Below are 19,832 nucleotides of genomic sequence, written 5' to 3'. Positions count from 1 at the left end.
GAGAATAAAGGTGTTAACCAAAATGTACTACCATATTAAACGGCCTACAAAATAGCTGGGAATAAAAGGATTACTGACACTTTTCTGTAAAATGAAATGGTGTACAGAGGTTCTAAGAATAAAGGGGTTAACTAAAGGGTACTGTCATATGAAAGGGCCTACAAAATAGCTGGGAATAAAAGGGTTATTAAAAATTATCTTTAAAATGAAAGAATATAGAGAGGTTCAGAGAATAAAGGGGTTAATTAAAGGAAACTGTCATATCAAATGGCCTATGAAATAGCAGGGAATGAAAGGGTTATCAAAAAATTTTCTGCAAAATGAAGGGTACACAGAGGTTCAGAGAATAAAAGCGTTAACCAAAATGTACTACTATCTCAAACGGCCTACAAAATAGCTGAGAAAGAAAGGATGATTGACACTTTTCTGTAAAATGAAACGGTGCACTTAGGTTCTAAGAATAAAGAGGTTACTTAAAGGGTACTGTCATATGTAAGGGCCTACAAAATAGCAGGGAATGAAAGGGTTATTAAAATTATCTGCAAAATGAAAGAGTATAGAGAGGTTCAGAGAATAAAGGGGTTAATTAAAGGGAACTGTCATATCAAATGGCCTACAAAATAGCGGGGAATAAAAGAGTTTTTAAAACTTTTCTGCAAAATGAAAGGTTCACAGAGGTTCAGAGAATAAAAGCGTTAACCAAAATGTACTACAATATCAAATGGCCTACAAAATATTTGGGAATGAAACAGTTATTGAAACTTTTTTTTTTTTTGAAAATGAAAGGGTGCACAGAAGTTTCAAGAATAAAGGGGTTAACCAGGTTTACTGGCACATCAAAGGGCCTACAAAATAGCTGGGATTGGAAGGGTTATAATTAAAACTATTTCGCAAAATGAAAGGGTGCACAGAGATTCTGAGAATAAAGGGGTTATTTAAAGGGAACTGTCATATGAAATGGCCTACAAAATAGCTGGAAATGAAAGGGTTATTACAAATTTTCTGGAAGATGAAAGGGTAACAGAGGTTCAGAGAATAAAGGGGTTAATTAAAGGGAACTGTCATATCAAAGGGCCTACAAAATAGCTCGGAATGAACGGGTTATTGAAAATTTTCTGGCAAATAAAAGGGGGCACAGAGGTTCCGGGAATAAAGGGGTTAACCAGATGTACTGCCACATCAAACGGCCTATAAAATAGCTGGGATTGGAAGGGTTATTGAAACTTTTTTTGCAAAATGAAAGGGTGCACAGAGGTTCTGTGAATAGAGGGGTTAATTAAAGGGAACTGTAATATTAAATGGCCTACAAAATAGCTGGGAATGAGAGGGTTATTAAAAATTTTATGCAAAATGAAAGGGAGCACAGAGGTTCTGAGAATAAAGGGGTTAATTAAAGGGAACTGTAATATTAAATGGCCTACAAAATAGCTGGGACTGAAAGGGATACTGAAAATTTTCTGGAAAATGAAAGGGTGGACAGAGGTTCTAAGAATAAAGGGGTTAATTAAAGGGTAATGTTATATCATAGGGCCTACAAAATAGCTGATAATGAGAGGGTTATTAAATTTTGTTGCAAAATGAAAGGGTACACAGAGGTTCAGAGAATAATAGAAATGTTGCTATTGCGACTGGTATGCCTCCGCCATAATGCATGGTTCTCCAAATAGAACTATAGCACAATGTCTTGACAATGTGTGATGACAGTGTCACATAACTGGCAAAATATTAAAATGACAGGTTTATCACAAATGCATTGAGTGTTCACTTTCCTTGAACTAGGTTTGTTTGGATGAATGTATATACTGTCTAAGAGTGCAGGTATTTGGGGATTTGAGGATTTGTAACCAACTTTTGACCCTTTTATAAGTTTAAAGAAGAAGTGAAATTTAGCACTTTCACTTGCTCTTTGACCTTTTGGCAAGAAACTTCAAAGAGAATCTGTATTGGATAATACATGCATACACTAAGTTTCAAGAAAAAAATCCTGCAGGTATTGCATAGATAAGAGAGAAATAGTGATATTTTGATGAGTTGACTTTGACCTTTGACCCCTGACCTTTGACCCAGACTCCTAAATTCCCTACATGATCACTGTCAGTCAGTACATGCATATATACTAAGTTCCATGAAGATACCTTGAAATATTTGTGAGATATGGAGAAAAAAGTGAAATCTTAAATTTTCACTCGACCTTTGACCCTTGACCTTTGACCTCATGACTCAAAGTTCTCTCTGGGGAATCTTTATTTGGTAGTTCATGTATACACCAAGTTTCAAGAAAATACCTCCAGACATTGCATAGATATAGGGGAAATAGTGAAATTTTGAGCATTTGACCTTGACCTTTTGACCTTTGACCTTGAGCATATGCGCCCAAAAGTTGATAGGCACAACTTCACCCACTCATACATGTACATGCCAAGTTTCATTGGGATACCTCTAACAGTTTTTTAGATACGCTGTCCACAAAATTGATTACGGACGGACAACCCGAAAACATAATGCCTCCAGCGTCACTTCGTGGCGGAGGCATAAAAAGTAGAGATCTCAGAAAAAGCTAAGCTGATGGTACCAAAACACCTTTACTTGAAGATCAAAATTCAACCTTGATGCAAACTGTTCTGCAATGTCCCTTAATGGTATGTACATTAGTAATTAACGAAATTGCAACTACCTCTTCTGGGCCCTACAAGCAATAAGACAGACACAAATGCACACAAATAGATGTCAGCTGGCTTTCAGATGTAAAATTTGAAGCACCAGGACGAGCCATCTTCAGAATTTGTTGAATGTGATTGTACTTAGTACAACCAAATGTATTTTACAATACACACACCAATTATAAACACAGACCCCTTGAACTGTATATATAACGGTATAAAAACAAGTTCACGGGCTTTACTCTGTTTTTGCGATGTATTTTCTTTTTCCTTTCACTGTTGCAACAAGGATAGCACGAAAGGGACATACACAACACTACACTTTTAATCAGGATAGTAATCACAGTAGGTATACACACTACTAATTAGACATTTTGAGACAGGTGACTTCAGCAATCTTATTGGTAGTCTGTTAAAGGCTTCTTGTTCCTAATATTTTCAGTGCATGTGACCCAGCACAATGAAAGCCAGATCAACATTTGTTTCTTTTTCTTTTTGACTGTACTTCCAATAAGCTATGTGAGCTTTGCTTGCCCTTTGGATTTCTAGAGACCTTGAGCCAAGTCCAATGGATGTCAGTGAATGAATCCACCTTACCTGTCCATCAGGATGATCAGCAGCAAGAGATGAAAGATTCTTGAGCTCTCTCCATTCAGGAAGCTCAGTCGGGCCAGTTCTCTTTCCATGTCATTCCTTGGATAACATTGGCAAATTAAGGAAAACACAAAGCACATGTTGTATCTATGTGAGGGGCATGATCAACAAGCAGCAACTGTCTTTCCTTCCCAAACTCCCCACAACCAGCAATCTCTCCACCACCAGCAATCTCTCAACATCTTAAAAAACATTGTAAGACTCACTTGTTTCATTAATAATTGTACAGCACATTTCAACATGTACATGGAAAATACACTATCTAAATATTTCATTACTATCATTATCGTCATTTTCATTATTACTTACAATCTTACTGAATCGTCTCCTTAAAATATGAAAGGTATAGTTTAAATCCTTACAACACAACTAGAGATGTATTGACCTAACCATATTGGCTGATTTGTTTCCACAAACAAAAGTGTATGCAAAGCAGTTTCAGGTGCATCCCATAATGATCTTCACTATTACTTGCAAAAACATGTGAGCAATGTAAGCAATACAAATATGCCCTGTTGTACAATATCATTAAAAAGAGTTTGACAAAGATTTTCATTTCTCAACACAACTTGTACATGTAATTTCAAATGAATCCCAAAAATGCAAACAACCAAGAAATATTTGGTAACATTTAACCTCTTCATTTTACTTATTTCATTCATGCGTATTTGATTCTAACATGTGAGAGTTAATTCTTAAGTGTACCCATAAAGTAATTATGGAACAACTTTTCTGGTCAATTACTCTCTAAATGTCATTTATCATTTCATTCTAAATTGTGAAGGTATGAACAACCCACCACTAGGCAGGCAGTAATTTTCTATGAACATTGGTTTATAATCAGTGCAAGGGTACGGAATGTCTCATCTAACGAACAAGATTTATACGGGGCTAAGCTTCTCCATCCCCCCTTTTTTTAACTTTCCTTACAATATAAAGAAAGGAAGCAAGCCGACAATGCCCTGATTCATCATCTCAATCATACAAGTGAGTTTCATTGCAAAAGATATGATGATATTTGCATATGCAGCCCCGTTAAAGATGGTGTAAGTGGGCTGGTGAATTAATTCATATGTTCCAATGAATATGTTCTGTATACCTTTTCAGCTTACACAGGACTGTCCTTCAAATCTTCTGGTAAAATCCCTTGTGATTGGCAAGATCTAAAACTCACCTGATGACAACTTTCACATTCTCTCCCAGGGCCTCCACATTGGTGTGTCTCTGTGGCTGTTCCTGTCTCCGCCCTCTTCCAGCTCGACTGGTGCCTCCATCCCTTGTTGTGGCCTGGGTGGTGGTGGCCCGGGTGGGACTGCCGTGCTGCCGCTTGAAGGCTGCAACATATGCCTCAGCATCGGCCTTCCTCAGGAAGATCGATGAAAACAAAGTGGCAAAGGGGTGCTCCGAGAAACTTGTAAATCTGTGCAAATAGGACAAAGCAAAACAAAAACAAAAGCATGCCATTCACATATATTAATTTATTTACTTACTTATTTATCAATTTGTTCATATCACACACGTAGACAAGAAAAAATAAAAGATGGAAAGGAGGGCTTGTCTTTAGGAAGTAATATTTTCAAGCCATAAGAAAAATGTGCAAACAGTGCAGAGTGAAATTTAGCAAAACAGCTGTAAATTATACACTACTCTGCTATTCCATTATCTATCTCAAAGAAATGAAGGATCTCTTCTATGTCGATATATCAAAGATATATGCACCATTTCTATAAATTACAAATCTGACCTACGTAACAGGAAAACTGGTTACTAGTTTTAGGTAAGCTGATGGCTAGATAGAGAGAATAAGCACTAATGTTATCATATTTCCCTGTTTGATATTCAGGCAAGATGTCCTTTCCGAGCTTTATTTTTCTTCGCTGTTTCAGTGCACTCAGTGTTTTGACTAGGGGAATATTCTGACCGTCTCACATGATAGCATACAATTTCATAACTGGGGAATTTCACAATGTTTTTAAGAAGTCTCAAGGGGCCATGAAGTGTTCCAAAATAGCACAAGAAATCTGAATTCATAGTGAAATAATTTATTTGATAAAAACATTCTTGGACTCACATCACAATTGTAATCTCAAACAAGGAAAAGTAGAAATTACGCGGTGCGTAATATATGTCCCCGCCGGAAGTAGCATTTAGTAGCAAAATGTACAATATAGGTAAAAAGATCAAGGTCAAAGGTCAAAGAAGTCAAAGGTCAAAATTCTGTGTAGAAGTTTTGAAGCCCTCACCTAGTGCCATCACATAAAGCAAACAGAATCGAAATCAGGTTAGAAATGGCGAAGGAGTAGCATTTTGTAGCCAATGTACAATATAGGTAAAAAATTAAGGTCAAAGGTCAAAGAAGTCAAAGGTCAAAATTCTGTGTAGAAGTTTTGAAGCCCTCACCTAGTGCCATCACATAAAGCAAACGGAATCGAAATAGGGTTAGAAATGGCGAAGGAGTAGCATTTGGTAGCAAAATGTACAATACAGGTCAAAAATCAAGGTCAGAGGTCAAAGAAGTCAAAGGTCAAAATTCTGTGTAGAAGTTTTGAAGCCCTCACCTAGTGCCATCACTTAAAGCAAACGAAATTGAAATCGGGTTACAAATGGCGAAGGAGTAGCATTTTGTAGCAAAATGTACAATATAGGTCAAAAATCAAGGTCAAAGGTCAAAGAAGTCAAAGGTCAAAATTCTGTGTAGAACTTTTGAAGCCCTCACCTAGTGCCATCACATAAAGCAAACGGAATCAAAATCGGGTTAGAAATGGTGAAGGAGTAGCATTTTGAAGCAAAATGTACAATATAGGTCAAAGGTCAAGGTCAAAGGTCACAACTGAAATTCTGTGTAGAAGTTTCAAAGCTCCCATGTAGTGCTATCATGTACAGCAAACAGAATCAAAATCGGGTTAGAAATGGCGAAGGAGTAGCATTTTGAAGCAAAATGTACAATATAGGTCAAAGGTCAAGGTAAAAGGTCACAACTGAAATTCTGTGTAGAAGTTTCAAAGCTCCCATGTAGTGCTATCATATAAAGCGAACAGAATCAAAATTAACTCATAAATGACAGAGAAGAAGCAAATTGAACATTTTGATCACACACGGACGCACAGACGGATGGACGGACAGACGGACAGACACACAGACACACACACATACGGAGCCCGTTTCATAGTCCCCTGCTCGAACTCGTTCGGCGGGGACAACAAGATTTAGCACTTCACATGATACATACTGCATGGATGGCAGACTATGTTGTTTTTACCTCTCAACTCCAGTGTCATCATCCGTCTCGATGAAATGGAAAACATACTTCTTAGTTCCTCTCTTGAAAGTCTTCATATCACCGTCTGTGGCAAAGACACACTGTGTGCACAAAAATCAATTACTAGTGACGTAACACAGCACAGTTTCTTACATAGTTAGACAGATTGCCATCTTGAAAAAGAAAAGAAAAGAAGACAGCTATTGCAAAGTTATTTGTCATGAACTGAAAGACAATGCACACTTGATTACTGAATGATTCTGATATCACCGTGTAAATGGGAATGCCTTCAACTTTGTCATCTATGTCCATCCTATTTTACCACTACATGCTCATTTTTTCTCCGCATGATTACCTTCTCGTATCCTTTCTGAAGGTAGTGATTAAAAGTTTTGACAAAATGTTCTAATTTGATCCTTGGACTCTGACTATTGAGACATCATGAATTATATTTCATTCAGTGAATAGAATTTTCCAGGCAAAATGCTCCTATCACAAGCACAATTAAACCAAATGTCACAGAGTAATCCAATAAGATGACATTGGCCCCGATATTTTTCTTCAATTAATTGGTCTGTACTCAGCCATTTCATTCCATTTCTTGTTGAACTATATACATTCTGCTGAAAAATGCCATTGCAATGAGTCATTCTAAAGTTATGATGACAAAGAGAAAATATCAGGGGTAGAACAACACATACCATTAGATACCATTGAAAGATTAGTTGAATGTTCCCTTCAGGAGACAATTCAATAGTCTGTCATATGTTCAAAGGAATACATTGATATTTACTCTTTCAAAAAACAGGCTGTCAGTGTTTGTATTGTGAAAATACATACTCTCACAGCATTCTAACAATATGATGTCCCGGAGAAATAATATTATTTGAGTAGTGAAAATGACGCAAGAGATAAATGTTTCCTCTGATTAAGAGAGAGGGGAGGACAGCAAAATCAACTGTTGTATGCAAAGCAATTAACATGCTTGCTACCTTCATTACTGGAGGTCTTCGTTGTTTTGTGGCCACTGCTACTGAAGTGCAAAACTCATCCTTCTCCGATTCTATCCTTTTCCTGTCCCACAGAACTTCTTTGTTATCGGCAGTATGGAGTGAGATACCTGAAGTCACAAATCATTACACACTTAGTACTCAAAAGTAAATTATGTTAAATGAATTCATGGACTAGCTATGAAAAAACTTCATGGCATCCACAGAGTCACAAAGTTGTAAAAGACAATAGCCCTGTGGGGCTTGATGCTAACTTGTGCTTGACGATAAATTTGACTTTGATGTAATCTCCCAGTGGTGTCCCCTACCATTAACTAATACAATTAGCCTTTCACAAGGCCATATGAATAATCATAAGCCTTTTCCTATATGGGTCGCTTATAGCAACATGATAGCTGTATTACACTGGTGGAAAGTTCAGAATTGATAAGGATTTTAGGGCTCTTGAGGATAAAGGAGTTAACAAGGATGTTGGATTGAAAAGTTCACATGATCTGAGAATACATTAAAAAAGAACAGGCTCAAGAATTAAGGATTTAAAGCATTATAAAAGGTAAGAGGCTCTTCAGAAGTGAAAAAGTAAAAAAATAAATAAATGAAATAAAAAGAGAATATACGGCTTAAAGAGAGGGAGAGGCCAGAGTTTTAAAGCACTCTACTGGCTCATCATTAAGAGTGTTGGAAAATAGCAACAAAGAAAATTGCATGTGACATGGTGACTCTGTTTTGCTTACCTAGGCACTGATGTGGACTCTTGCTGGACACAGTTCTTTTCACATCTTCTCTCAAGGTCATGGCAAAGACTTGCAAAGCCTGCCAATTAACAGTGATATGACATTATCAAGATAAAATTCAATTACTGATAAATGTTCATTTTGTGCCTCTTCAATGTAGACATACCTACAGCAAATGGTATAAGCATGATACCCATATGCATATATATCCATTTACTTATTTGTTTGGGACTGTTTTCATCCAGACTCTGACAATATTTCAGATGTTACTGATCATATTCTTTGAAAAAAAAAAATCAGTTGCGCTTCATCTACACACAAAAAATCATCTACATGTATTTCATGAAAACTAATATGTAAATATTTTGACTGATATGACATTCTTACTTCAATATGAGGCTAACAAATAAAATCTAAAGGGGAAAAATTAAGAAAAACCCTGTAGAATGTTTGACTTTTGAAACAATTCCAACATGTGGAACATGTATTCTTTAAATAATGTACAGACATTGAAAAGAGATTTCAAGCATGTTTTGATCATCATTCATCTCCCATTAAAGGAAGTAAAAGGCTTCCTTTATATGGCAATGAGTCTATATCTGCCCAATGCATTTATGAACAGTGTGATTGAAAACAAAGTAAAAGCCCAATACAGCTGCATATACATACACTAAATGAAACTTACCATGTCAATGTTGGTTCCATACAGCATGAATTCCAGAATGAAATCAACAGAAGGATACTCTTTGTAAAAAGTTCCAGAAAATACTGCAGGCCCTGTCAAAGCAAGTAGCATGTTACCCTGGAAGGAAACCAGATCGTAAAACTCTTGAAACATGGACATAAAATGAGCTTTTGAAATACACATCAAAGATTTTGCCACACTTCCCAAAGAGTGCAATAGAACAACAGCAATAAAGTGACACTCTAGCGAACAAGACCAGTTCTATCCTTGTTTTGATTCTAACGTTGATACTAAAATCAGAAGAGTGATATTTCTTTTAAGACCAAAGAGCTGTTTAGATAACGTGGTTATGTCCTAGCACATATTCCTTATTTACTGTGGACAACAGAGGACAACAAATATAATTCTTTCTACACCCTATCTGTGAAAAACAATTTGTGTCATTTTTCAGTATACATCAGAAATTTGAACTTAAATGCAATGATCATAATAAAGTATCTATGCAGAGTTGTATATTTTCCAAGAAAATGTTAAATTTAGTGACACTTCCATTCAAATGATGGGAGATATTATAGAAGAATGACATATCATGGTATATAGATGAATTTAATATAAACATATCTTATTGGTATTACAAATTGGTGCTGTTGTTGTTTTGTTTCCAGTGTTCCACGTCTTACAAGCTTAGCTTTTCAGTGGAACACTGTTTTCCGTCGTTATGATTACTTAATTTTTTTGTTTTGTTACCATGACAAAGTGTACATTGTTTCTTTTTTTAATGACATCATTCGTGCATATACTTTATACTGTCTTCGAAAAAAACTGTCCTTATCAGATTGAATGAAAGACAAATCAACAACTTGTAACGCTTTGAATCGTGTTTTCTTTTTCTTTTTGGAAGATGGAAATACACAAACCATTAAACTGAATTGATATCAAGGTGAAGCAACTGTTAAGACAGAGCAGCCGAGGTGTCCATCACAAAGATGGTTTACAGAGATTCTGAAGTGTGTCAACTTACTTGCCAACTTCCCTCACACTTTCACTGTGCAATTGTTATCATCCTACTTTCATTCCAGTTACTTTTCACTTAGAAGTACACTTAAAAAAAAAAAAGTGAAATAACCACTTACTAGACTGGCTTTATTTATTGCAATCACTCATTTTTTCTCATCATGATAACATACTTTGGAATGAAGCACATCCCTGCATGGATTAAATCCACAAACATTAATAAACCAACAAACAAGCCAACACATCGATGTCGGGCAATTTGTCAATCAGTTGCAAACAAACCAACAGTTCAGGCATGGTATTATACAGGGGAAACTCGGTATAACGAACACTGCTATAACGAGATATCGGTTATAACGAGGAAATTTTCCCGGTCCCAAATTTCCTTCCACACAAGTCTATGTAAAATGCTACTCTTATAGCGAGATCGGCTATAACGAGGTAAATTTTGTGACTTCCAAACAAAGAAAAACATAGTCAATCAAACCTGCTATAGCGAGGTAAAGCAAAATGCCTTCGGTAAAGCTTTACTTCGCCTGTGCTATCATCTTCCGAGATTAAAAGCTTGATGCGCCAAAAACTGTCTTGTACACACATAATCATTTTCTTCAATGCACTCCAGCTAGCACTGCATGTTGTACGTGTAAGTGTGTGTGTGCGCGCACACTGATACATGCAGAAAATGTGGTGGGATGGCCATCTGTATACATGACATCATCATGACGTTTAGCAGGTGTGAGGCAATCTGATGCTGTGATTGGCCTTCTACGTAGGGAATTCCCCATCTTCACACACACACACGCAGTCATAATGTACATACAGAATGTGTCACATACACACAGCATTGTGCAGACCATATTCAAGCTTTCCACACAACACACACCCATATATACGATAACCACATACCAATCCACAGACGATCTTGATACAATCGCAAGCTATATAAATTTACAAATTCAAACATCTACAATTAATAAGAAACACATTCTTGATATTCGATTTCCTTGGCGAAAAACATCGTCTTACCCATAAAGGTGAGTAATTCCCTCACACACAACATCAAGTTATCAGTATTGATTGAAATATGTTGGGTAGTCCCACATGTGCAAATTAATGTCTTTATGTTATGCCTTCTTTTATGCCTACTGATATAACGAGATATCGGCTATAACAAGGAAAATGACTCGGTCCCGACCATCTCGTTATATCGAGTTTCCACTGTATTTGAATTATGTTAGCCTACAGACAGACATTAAACACAGCTGGGTGAGAAACACAGCTACTGGAACACAGTGGCATTTAGTCTTACACAAATTAATGTGAATGCACACACAAACCCACATCATACATTCTAGTGACACACCACCATACACATCATCTTAATGTATAGGCAATGTCGGATTCTTTGATCTGAAGCAGTGTTAATAAAATGAACTGAAGGCAATTACAATACATACTCTTAATTGTCAAGCCCCTACCTTAACACTACTCCCCTCCATCTCTGCCAGCCTCAGGGGCAGTACCGTGGACAGCAGCCAGGCCTGATTCTTGATGGACTGTGGGTCTACTACCTGGACAATGTCCTTCAGGCCCCAAACATTGGTTTGACCTTTGACACCCCAGATTATGGGACTGCTGGTCTTCTGCACAGGGCTCAGTAGCTTGGCCCTGATGTTTTCATTGGTTTCTGCATACATGTGAAATCTGCAGGGATGGCACAATATGTAAAACATAACAATTCCAGTAGTGAGATTGTTTTTTCTCTATCATGTAAACCCAAACCCAAAGAGCAATGTGGATTGAGTGAAAGCAGCAACATTAGTAGAACACATAAGTGAAAATTGAACAATCGATGCAAAAGTTATGACGCATGTGTGGACAACAATATAAAGAAAATATAAAGAAAATTCCACAAAAATGCACTTTTCTAGCATAATGAAAGAGCACTTGACTAACCACTTTCAGAAAGCAGGGGGAATGATTGCTACCCTAACATATGTCAGTACAAAGTTGATGGAATGTGTAATTTTTATGAAAAATGAATTTCTGTGGAATTCCCTTTATATTGTTGTCGACACATACGTCATAATTTCTAGTAGTCTCCTCATCCAGCGGTTCCAACATCAAAACTTCAAAAATTCATAACTTTTGCATCAATTGTTCATTTTTCCTCAAATTTTCACTGATATGTTCTACTAATGTTGCTGCTTTCACTCAATCCACATTTCTCTTTGGGTTAGGGTTCCCTTTAATGAAATCTTTGAAAAAGAGACTTTGGGTCTGGAGACCTGCTTTCTACAGGGAAATATCTCTTTCTTTTTTTTAAATCTAAATTCCAAGTCTTTTAATATTCTTTTTCCTGAAAGGGCACAAAAAGAAGTAAAACAAACAAATCATAATACAAATCTTGTCTCTTCAGGTATTCTATGTATGGATATGGGACAAATAGGGTCATTACTAGCTTTCCATTTTGGTACTCACAAGTTATAGTCTTTGTCAAGTTCAAGGTACAAAACAATAAATTGACAAAGCTACTATTATAATACAAATAGATTATATATTTAATATTTCACCAAAGCATTATATATCAACAAACTGAGACCACGCAAGAGTTCTTCTTTACAACTAAATGGCACTATAAACTACACAATACATATCACAGACATAATCTACCCGTATGCTACAATCTATGTAACATACATCTTTATCTCAGCCTCAACATAGATTTGACCTTGATGCACCCTTCCCGTGATGCTCCTTGCCATTATAACAATTAAGATCTTTAGCTAACACAAAAGGATGCCAAACTACACATGTACATGTATGTAGATAAAGATGATGATTGAAGGATATTGAAGGTTGAGAGAATGCCTAGATGAAGAGAAAAAGGCTCCGCAAAGATGGAAGGCTCACATTAAAGCTCTAAGAATGTATAGGGGTTTAAAGGCTCAAAGTGAAAGGTTTCAGAAGCAATGAGAACACACAAAGTTTTAAAAAATAGGGCTCTGATGCTGAAAGAGTTGACAAGTGCTCTGAGAATAAAAGGATAAAAAAAAGACTCTGCAAATAGCAGGGTTTATAAAGAAGATCTGCAGACAAAAGGCTGTGAGAATGGAACACCCGACAATTTTTTTTTTGTTAAGTAGAAATCTAGACCAGTGTTTTGCCTTGCTCTTCTTTGTGTAATATTTGTTTGCTTGTTTACTCATTTGTTTTTTGTTTTTTATCTTTGTGTGTGTGTGTGTGTGTGTTTGTCTTTTCTTTTTCTTTTTCTTCTTCTTTTTTTTTATGGGGGGGGGGGGGGATTGGGGTGTGTATGGAGAAGCAGAATTCCTGTTTTTCTCCAACTGACACAAAATCTAGTCCATAATCGATACATACCCCTCTGGTAAATGGCACATCTTCTTCAGGAATGCCGGGTAGGGGTTGTATGGCAGGTTCACCTCTGATAGCAGTCCCTGGCATAGAGCCTGCATGTGATCACTAACATGGGTATCTGCCATATAGTCTGTGATGGTCTTCATCTCACGGGCTGCGTACTCATCTGATGGAGGCTGGTATACATACCGAGGCTTGGGTATGTCATTTGTCAGCTGGTGTTGGAAAGCACAAACGACTTTTATTCTGAAGTTAATGCCATTAAAAGTAGTGACAATGTTTATATGATATGCTGTGAAAAGGGGTAAAAAATATATCCATAAGCAATTTAAACTTAGCATGGATACCTGGCAATATGCTAGCAAATATTTACATGAATGCCAGCCTGGGTATGATGAATGCAAACATTTTGATAGATGTTTAGTGAACCTAAAGTCAAGCATTAATGTCCCCTTGCATGGTGGTTACTCTTCACTCCTGTTACCACCCATCCCTGAACCTACCACAGTCATGATGGAGTCTGTATCAAGTCTGTCCTCATTGATGGTGCTCAGTCTGTCCTGATTGAGGGTGCTGTGTCTGCCAAGGGGTGGTGGTTCAGTGCTGGACCCCGACATCCTGCTGACTGAGCGGTGCTTAGCAACAGTCACCATGGGTCTGTAGACAGCCTGTCAGTCAAGGGTGTGAAAATATCAATGATTTCTTCACATTGATTGTTACCAACTCCATCTCCATCTAAATCTCCATATGAAGATACAGTTCTCACATCTTCTGTCTTCTTGCAATACCTCAGTAATCCTCCATTAATATAAACATATTCATAAATTATCCCTTTCATTTGGAAATTGTTTAAAGTGTGACATAGATGCCATCCATTGCTATTCTTTTTTCTTCATACTACAGTGTATATCTGGGTCAGTGAGACAAGTACAATATCTGCTATAATGCTTATAAACCATTCAAGAAAAACACATTTCCAACACAGCAACAACAGATAAACCGATGCCTGTCCATACAGGTGTTTCATTTGAATCAACTGAGTTTACATGACTGATCTGTGCTTTGAACTTAAACCCTTGAATCCCTATGCTAATTTCTACATGATGTGACTGGTATGGTGTAAAATACTTCCAACATAAAAAGACAAGAAAAGAAAAAGTGGCCTAACCCTGGTTTTAACTTGCATCCTTGCATAATCCCTTTCAATGGTTTCACAGAGAGCCGAGCAAACATACAGTGCACTCCCGTTATAACGAAATGCTCGGGACCGGCAGTTTTCTTTCGTTTTATAACGAAATTTCGTTATAACCAAACAAATACAATATATAACGAAAACAAGGAAGCCACGCATATATGATATTCTGTTTGTTGAATACTCGTCATACACTGGAAAGCTATGTGAACAATAAAACAAATAGTTAATCAATTTCAGATTATTGTATTACAATAACACAAGTTCCCCTCCGAAACTGTGGGTGACACACCAAGCGAAGACACAGTGATGTGACGCGTTCACCCATGCAGAGACATTGTAATATGCCTTTTTCCACTACAAGACGTATTTTCGAAAGCAATCTGCATTTCGTTATAATGGAGCACATTTCTTTTGTTTTTCTTTGTCAGTGGTGCTTGGAAAAAACTTCGTTATATCGAAAATTTCGCTACAACCGTGTTCGTTATAAGCGAATTTCGTACCATAGACTTTAATGGCGATAATTTTGGGACCAGAAGTTTTACTTCGTTGTAACGAAATTTCGTTATAACCGTGTTCGTTGTAACGGGAGTGCACTGTATTAGAATCAGAGGGAGCAAAATGACTTCACACAGAAGATTAGATTGGTCACATTCTTTGTGTGTGTGATTTTTTTTTTCAAAGAAAGTTTACAGACTTGTAAATACAGTGTACTAATAACTGAAAAACAAGCTATGAACAGTAGAGGGCCATATGATGGACAGTTTTAAGACAAAAATATGTTCTGAATCCATGCCAATCACATACTGGTGGATGGAGTGGTATTGATGTGAAAGTCAAACAGCTATGCAGCATGTAGCTCAACATAACACATCCACACAAGAGTGCAGCAATTTATGCAGAATATCATCAAATCAAAAAGTACGCACTAGAAAATACATTCTCAAAATTATCACCTTCAGGACTGAAAACTTTACTTTTAGCTCCATATAGTAAAAACTGCCATTTATGGGGGCAAAAGAAATCAAGAGTCAAGACTGTCTGATAACTGATTTACAATGCACACAGTAGGCCTAAACTTTTTGAATAATAAATAGATTGCTACCATGTTGAGTTGACACGACAGTCACAAACCCCCTTCTCAACAAAGCTTTTCTTTACTGCTTGCAAACCTTTGGAACACCAGCCATGCCTTGGGAGGATCGAAAGGACTGTCTGGATGGTAAAGCACTGCCAGTATTGATTGACTGGGCTCTTGTTGGAGCCTGTGGAGCAGCACGGCTCATGGTGATGGGTTGGTCGTTATCGGGTGCAGAGATGTAGGCCACTTAGTTAAGTCCCAATTAGCATCACAGTGGAAAGGTCCCACAGCAGCTAAGCCAAGTACACCTGGACATCAGATTGAGGAGAGAATTGATGATTGACTAGAAAAATATCATACCTCCCTTTAAAAATATCGCTATGGATATCTAGTAGTCATATTAATTTATTTTGTTCTTTAAATACCATAATACTACCATTACTGTGTCTGGACCAAAGAGTGTGCACCATACAAACCTATGATCATCCTATAGATACAATCTAGATGTGCTGTGTTTGTTAAATCAATTAACTAAAACTCACAGGACTAGGGCTGCGTCCAAGGATCATTGTTTGTTAAATCAATTAACTAAAACTCACAGGACTAGGGCTGTGTGCAAGGATCATATTATTTTTTTTCTGACTGGAAATGGCCACCCTTTCCCATCTCTGGTCATCAAACTGTGCAGAGATCAGAGGAAATTTTACTGGCATCTTTATGAGCAAAGTTTGTCCCTCGAATAGGACATTAATGGAGGTCTCGTGTGTGCGTTATAGCCACAACATATGCATATAAAAAGTCCGGCCCCACTTGATCATTCATTCATCACAAGAGCAGGGTGCCAACCAGGTGAAGTGGTTCCTCTATATCCACCCACACAAGAAAACAGGTGAATGATGCCGACCCCTCATGGTTTGCCCAAGATGACTATAGCAATAGTCAGCAAATGGTATGAACCAGCACACTCATGCACTGTGCCATACGCTTTAATGAACGAGCAAAGTCATGCATTGCAAAATTCTAGATTTCTACTTCAAGTCTTCACTGAATGAGAATAGCCTGTTAGAAGAGGGATTTTATTTAACGCGTTAGTGGGCAGGTAGTCATACCTCTAGCATTGAGCAGGATTGCTACTTTTTGCTTTTTATTTGCTGCATCTGCTACAACTTTCATTCCAGGAAGCCTAACGTTAGACTCAACAGACCCAGACCAGGATACGGTAGGGGCCGGGTAACTGCGACCAGCTCCAACGCTCACACAGTGTAACTGTGGAGTGTGGCCAAGCAAGGGCAAGGAGTGCTCCGGGGTTTTACTAGTTTAGGGTAGGGAAGGGGTACCTGTAGTCACTTGTGAGGTTTGTTTAAAAATCATATGAAAATCTTCCCAAAATAATCTGAGTGATAGTCATCTTTTAATCTACCGATTTATAATCATCTTATTTAAATTAAAGTGATAATATCATTGACAGTCTAAGTTAGGCAGCTAATTAGGCCAGTTAGGGTTATACTTATAGACGTCTAGATACACTATCTAGAACTGACTTCTAATACTAAAAAACCAAAAGCGATTCCTACTCGTACCATAGCCGCATATATCCCATAGGCCTACCAGTAGGATAAAAAATCAACGACACACTCACCCCAGTACGGTAGGATAATGTTGAATATTATGTTATGCCTCAGTTTTTAGCTGCAGATATTCCAAACGACGTAAGGGATGCTCAGGAGGCACATCAACTATCCACTTGAGTTTGATTAGAGTCTAGAAAATCCTCTACGTGTATTTGTAGATGCAGCACATTAGAGACAGAGCGTGCAACATCAACACCACTTTACGACCAACCACTGTACCAGCTAGTGCGTCAACTTGCCCCCATAAGGCATGGCCCCGACGACCAGAGACGCGACGCAATGCATGCAGAGCTAGCTAGCCGAGCCATTCCAGCCCGAGCCAGCGCCCTGCGACGTACGGTCCCCTACGATCCTCACCATAACAACGGAAGACGCCTCCCCCAGGTACACATCATTGTAGTTGCTCGACCTCGAGCGATGCGATGATACACTGCGAGAGCGCACTCAAAGAGCGATCGGACGCTGATTGTGCTACAAGGACCAAACAGCACTTGCCGTGATTTATCGGAAAGGATCGATCAATAAAGGTTGACTGCCATGTCTGCTTTTTGCGTCGGTCTGTCGGTCTATTTGTTTGTATTTTGTATTTCTGGGGATGGGGCTTGAAATGAATATATCTTAGTTACATTCATGTATTTTATTTGTATACGAGATTTACTCCTCTGTCCATCTATGATCCACCAATCTATCCCTATTTCTTTTTTATCAACAGCAGAGCTACCAAGTCTCACGCATTCTGCGTGAGACTCAAGCATTTTCATAGGGTCTGTCTCACGATCTCGCGCATATGACACCCATTTTTCTCACGCATCGGGTGAAGTCTGCAACTTGGGCCAAAAATGAGGAGCACAGCTCAAAGGATTAAAGTGATAATAGCAATTGAAGGTATATTTCCCTTTTGTCTTTCAAAATTAATAAAAATATAGTCACTTACCGGTAAGTATGCACCAGATAACAAAAAAAGCTCCCTACCATGGGAGAGGGGATATCCCCATCGTTCGCGCGCGCATGCGCGCGAGCGCCGAGACGCCGAGTCATGAAAATCTCACTCATAAAAGTTTTTTGAACTTGGCATCTCTGCAACAGATGTTCACATACCTGTATATGTATACCATGCACTATCTATTCATCACTTTCTATGTATAAAGCAAGTACAGGTGTACATAGGGACGGTCCCCGAGATTGGCTCTCAAACTTGACCTGCAAGTATTGATGATCCTAACAACGACAGCAAAATTCAGGGCACCATTCATGTTCACAGTTTACTACACATTTGTTTGGCTTATTGGGGGCATTTTAATTTGTTTTATTTTCACAAGGTGATGGTCTTTTCACTCCACTTTTCAACAAAACCATCCACTCTCCTCTGCCCCCATCTCTCTGTGCCATACAGGCCCATCAATCATATATGGAGCTTCTCTTATGTTCTATCCATCAACACTGCCATAGGCCACTATATACTCGTAAATTTAAATATGATGTGCAATACCCATTCTGCTTGAAATGAAACCCTAAAAAATTTGTCATGATTATCTCTATCTCTTTCTGCTGTTTAAAAAATGATTCTTTCAATCAACTCAGACTGTTAGGAAGAATATGTGAACTTCAACTTCCAATATTGTGAGGACACCTTGACAAATTACCAACTTTACTCAGCCTTGGTAATTATCTTTAAGCAGTGATAGAAGATGGTTTTAGTGAGAAATTATAACATACCAGATGATCAGGGCTGGGCTGACATGATAAATTGCATTGAGAATTTCACATCTTCATTATTTCTATATCTCTCTTATCTCCACGAGTCGAGATCTCCAACCTTCTCCTTTTCCTCTCTTCTTTACGGTTCATATCCCCCCCCCCCACTGACCTGTGAACCCTTTAACTGATTCTCTCCATTCTTCCTTACAACTGTCTTGTGTCTCCTATTCTCTCAAGTCTCCACTACAGCAACTTAAATGTATATATATGTATATATATATATATATGTATATATATATATATATATATATATATATATATATATATTTGGTATAGAATTATTGAAACATATTTATACAATTGCGATATATGAATAGATTTTATGTATGTATGTATACATCTGTTTCTTATGTACAGTAGTATTGATTTTTTTTTTGACATGAAATTTTGTACCCCACGGTATATGAAAGTATTTTTATAATATAATTTGGCAGAATATATATATACAGTATGTCTAAAAAAAAATTACAACGGGGCCCTCCGCAATGATATCTTTAAAAATAGTGAATCAATCTAAATACAAATTCAGGGTATATGATACTATAACTCATTGCCCACATCTTACAGATAACCCCTCTCGATATGCTTCAGTGGTCAAAGAGAAATACGGGATTTTGTAGAGGATGTCGGGAATCTCTTCTGTCCAAGTTCTGTCTATTATTCACACACAAGATCATCGAAATGCTAAACTCTAAAGAATCCGATTCATGACATGCTTTACAATAATCCACATTTCTCTGTGACCGCTGAACCAAATCGAATGGGGATTTCTGCAA

At 37.7% G+C, this 19,832-nt stretch overlaps 1 protein-coding gene across 1 annotated transcript in view; it reads right to left on the bottom strand.

The window, feature by feature from the left end:
• Positions 1-17,487, bottom strand: part of LOC139724694 (uncharacterized) — a 48,778-nt gene extending 31,291 nt beyond the window's left edge. The window contains exons 1-11 of the mRNA XM_071635817.1: positions 17,307-17,487; positions 15,759-15,975; positions 13,898-14,062; positions 13,398-13,609; positions 11,495-11,720; positions 9,003-9,119; positions 8,318-8,396; positions 7,566-7,693; positions 6,574-6,674; positions 4,489-4,734; positions 3,258-3,353 (exon numbers count right to left, since the gene is read on the bottom strand). Of these exons, the coding sequence (XP_071491918.1) occupies positions 3,258-3,353; positions 4,489-4,734; positions 6,574-6,674; positions 7,566-7,693; positions 8,318-8,396; positions 9,003-9,119; positions 11,495-11,720; positions 13,398-13,609; positions 13,898-14,062; positions 15,759-15,872 (1,484 nt within the window). The 5' untranslated portion in view covers positions 15,873-15,975; positions 17,307-17,487. The remainder of the gene's footprint in view (positions 1-3,257; positions 3,354-4,488; positions 4,735-6,573; positions 6,675-7,565; positions 7,694-8,317; positions 8,397-9,002; positions 9,120-11,494; positions 11,721-13,397; positions 13,610-13,897; positions 14,063-15,758; positions 15,976-17,306) is intronic.
• Between the last annotated feature and the right edge of the window lie 2,345 nt (positions 17,488-19,832).

Source organism: Diadema antillarum, unplaced genomic scaffold (assembly GCF_040938485.1).
Source record: "Diadema antillarum isolate AM-2024a unplaced genomic scaffold, OU_Dant_1.0 scf00000226, whole genome shotgun sequence".
Classification (NCBI taxonomy): Eukaryota; Metazoa; Echinodermata; class Echinoidea; order Diadematoida; family Diadematidae; genus Diadema; species Diadema antillarum.
This window is presented reverse-complemented; position numbering and strand designations above follow the sequence as displayed.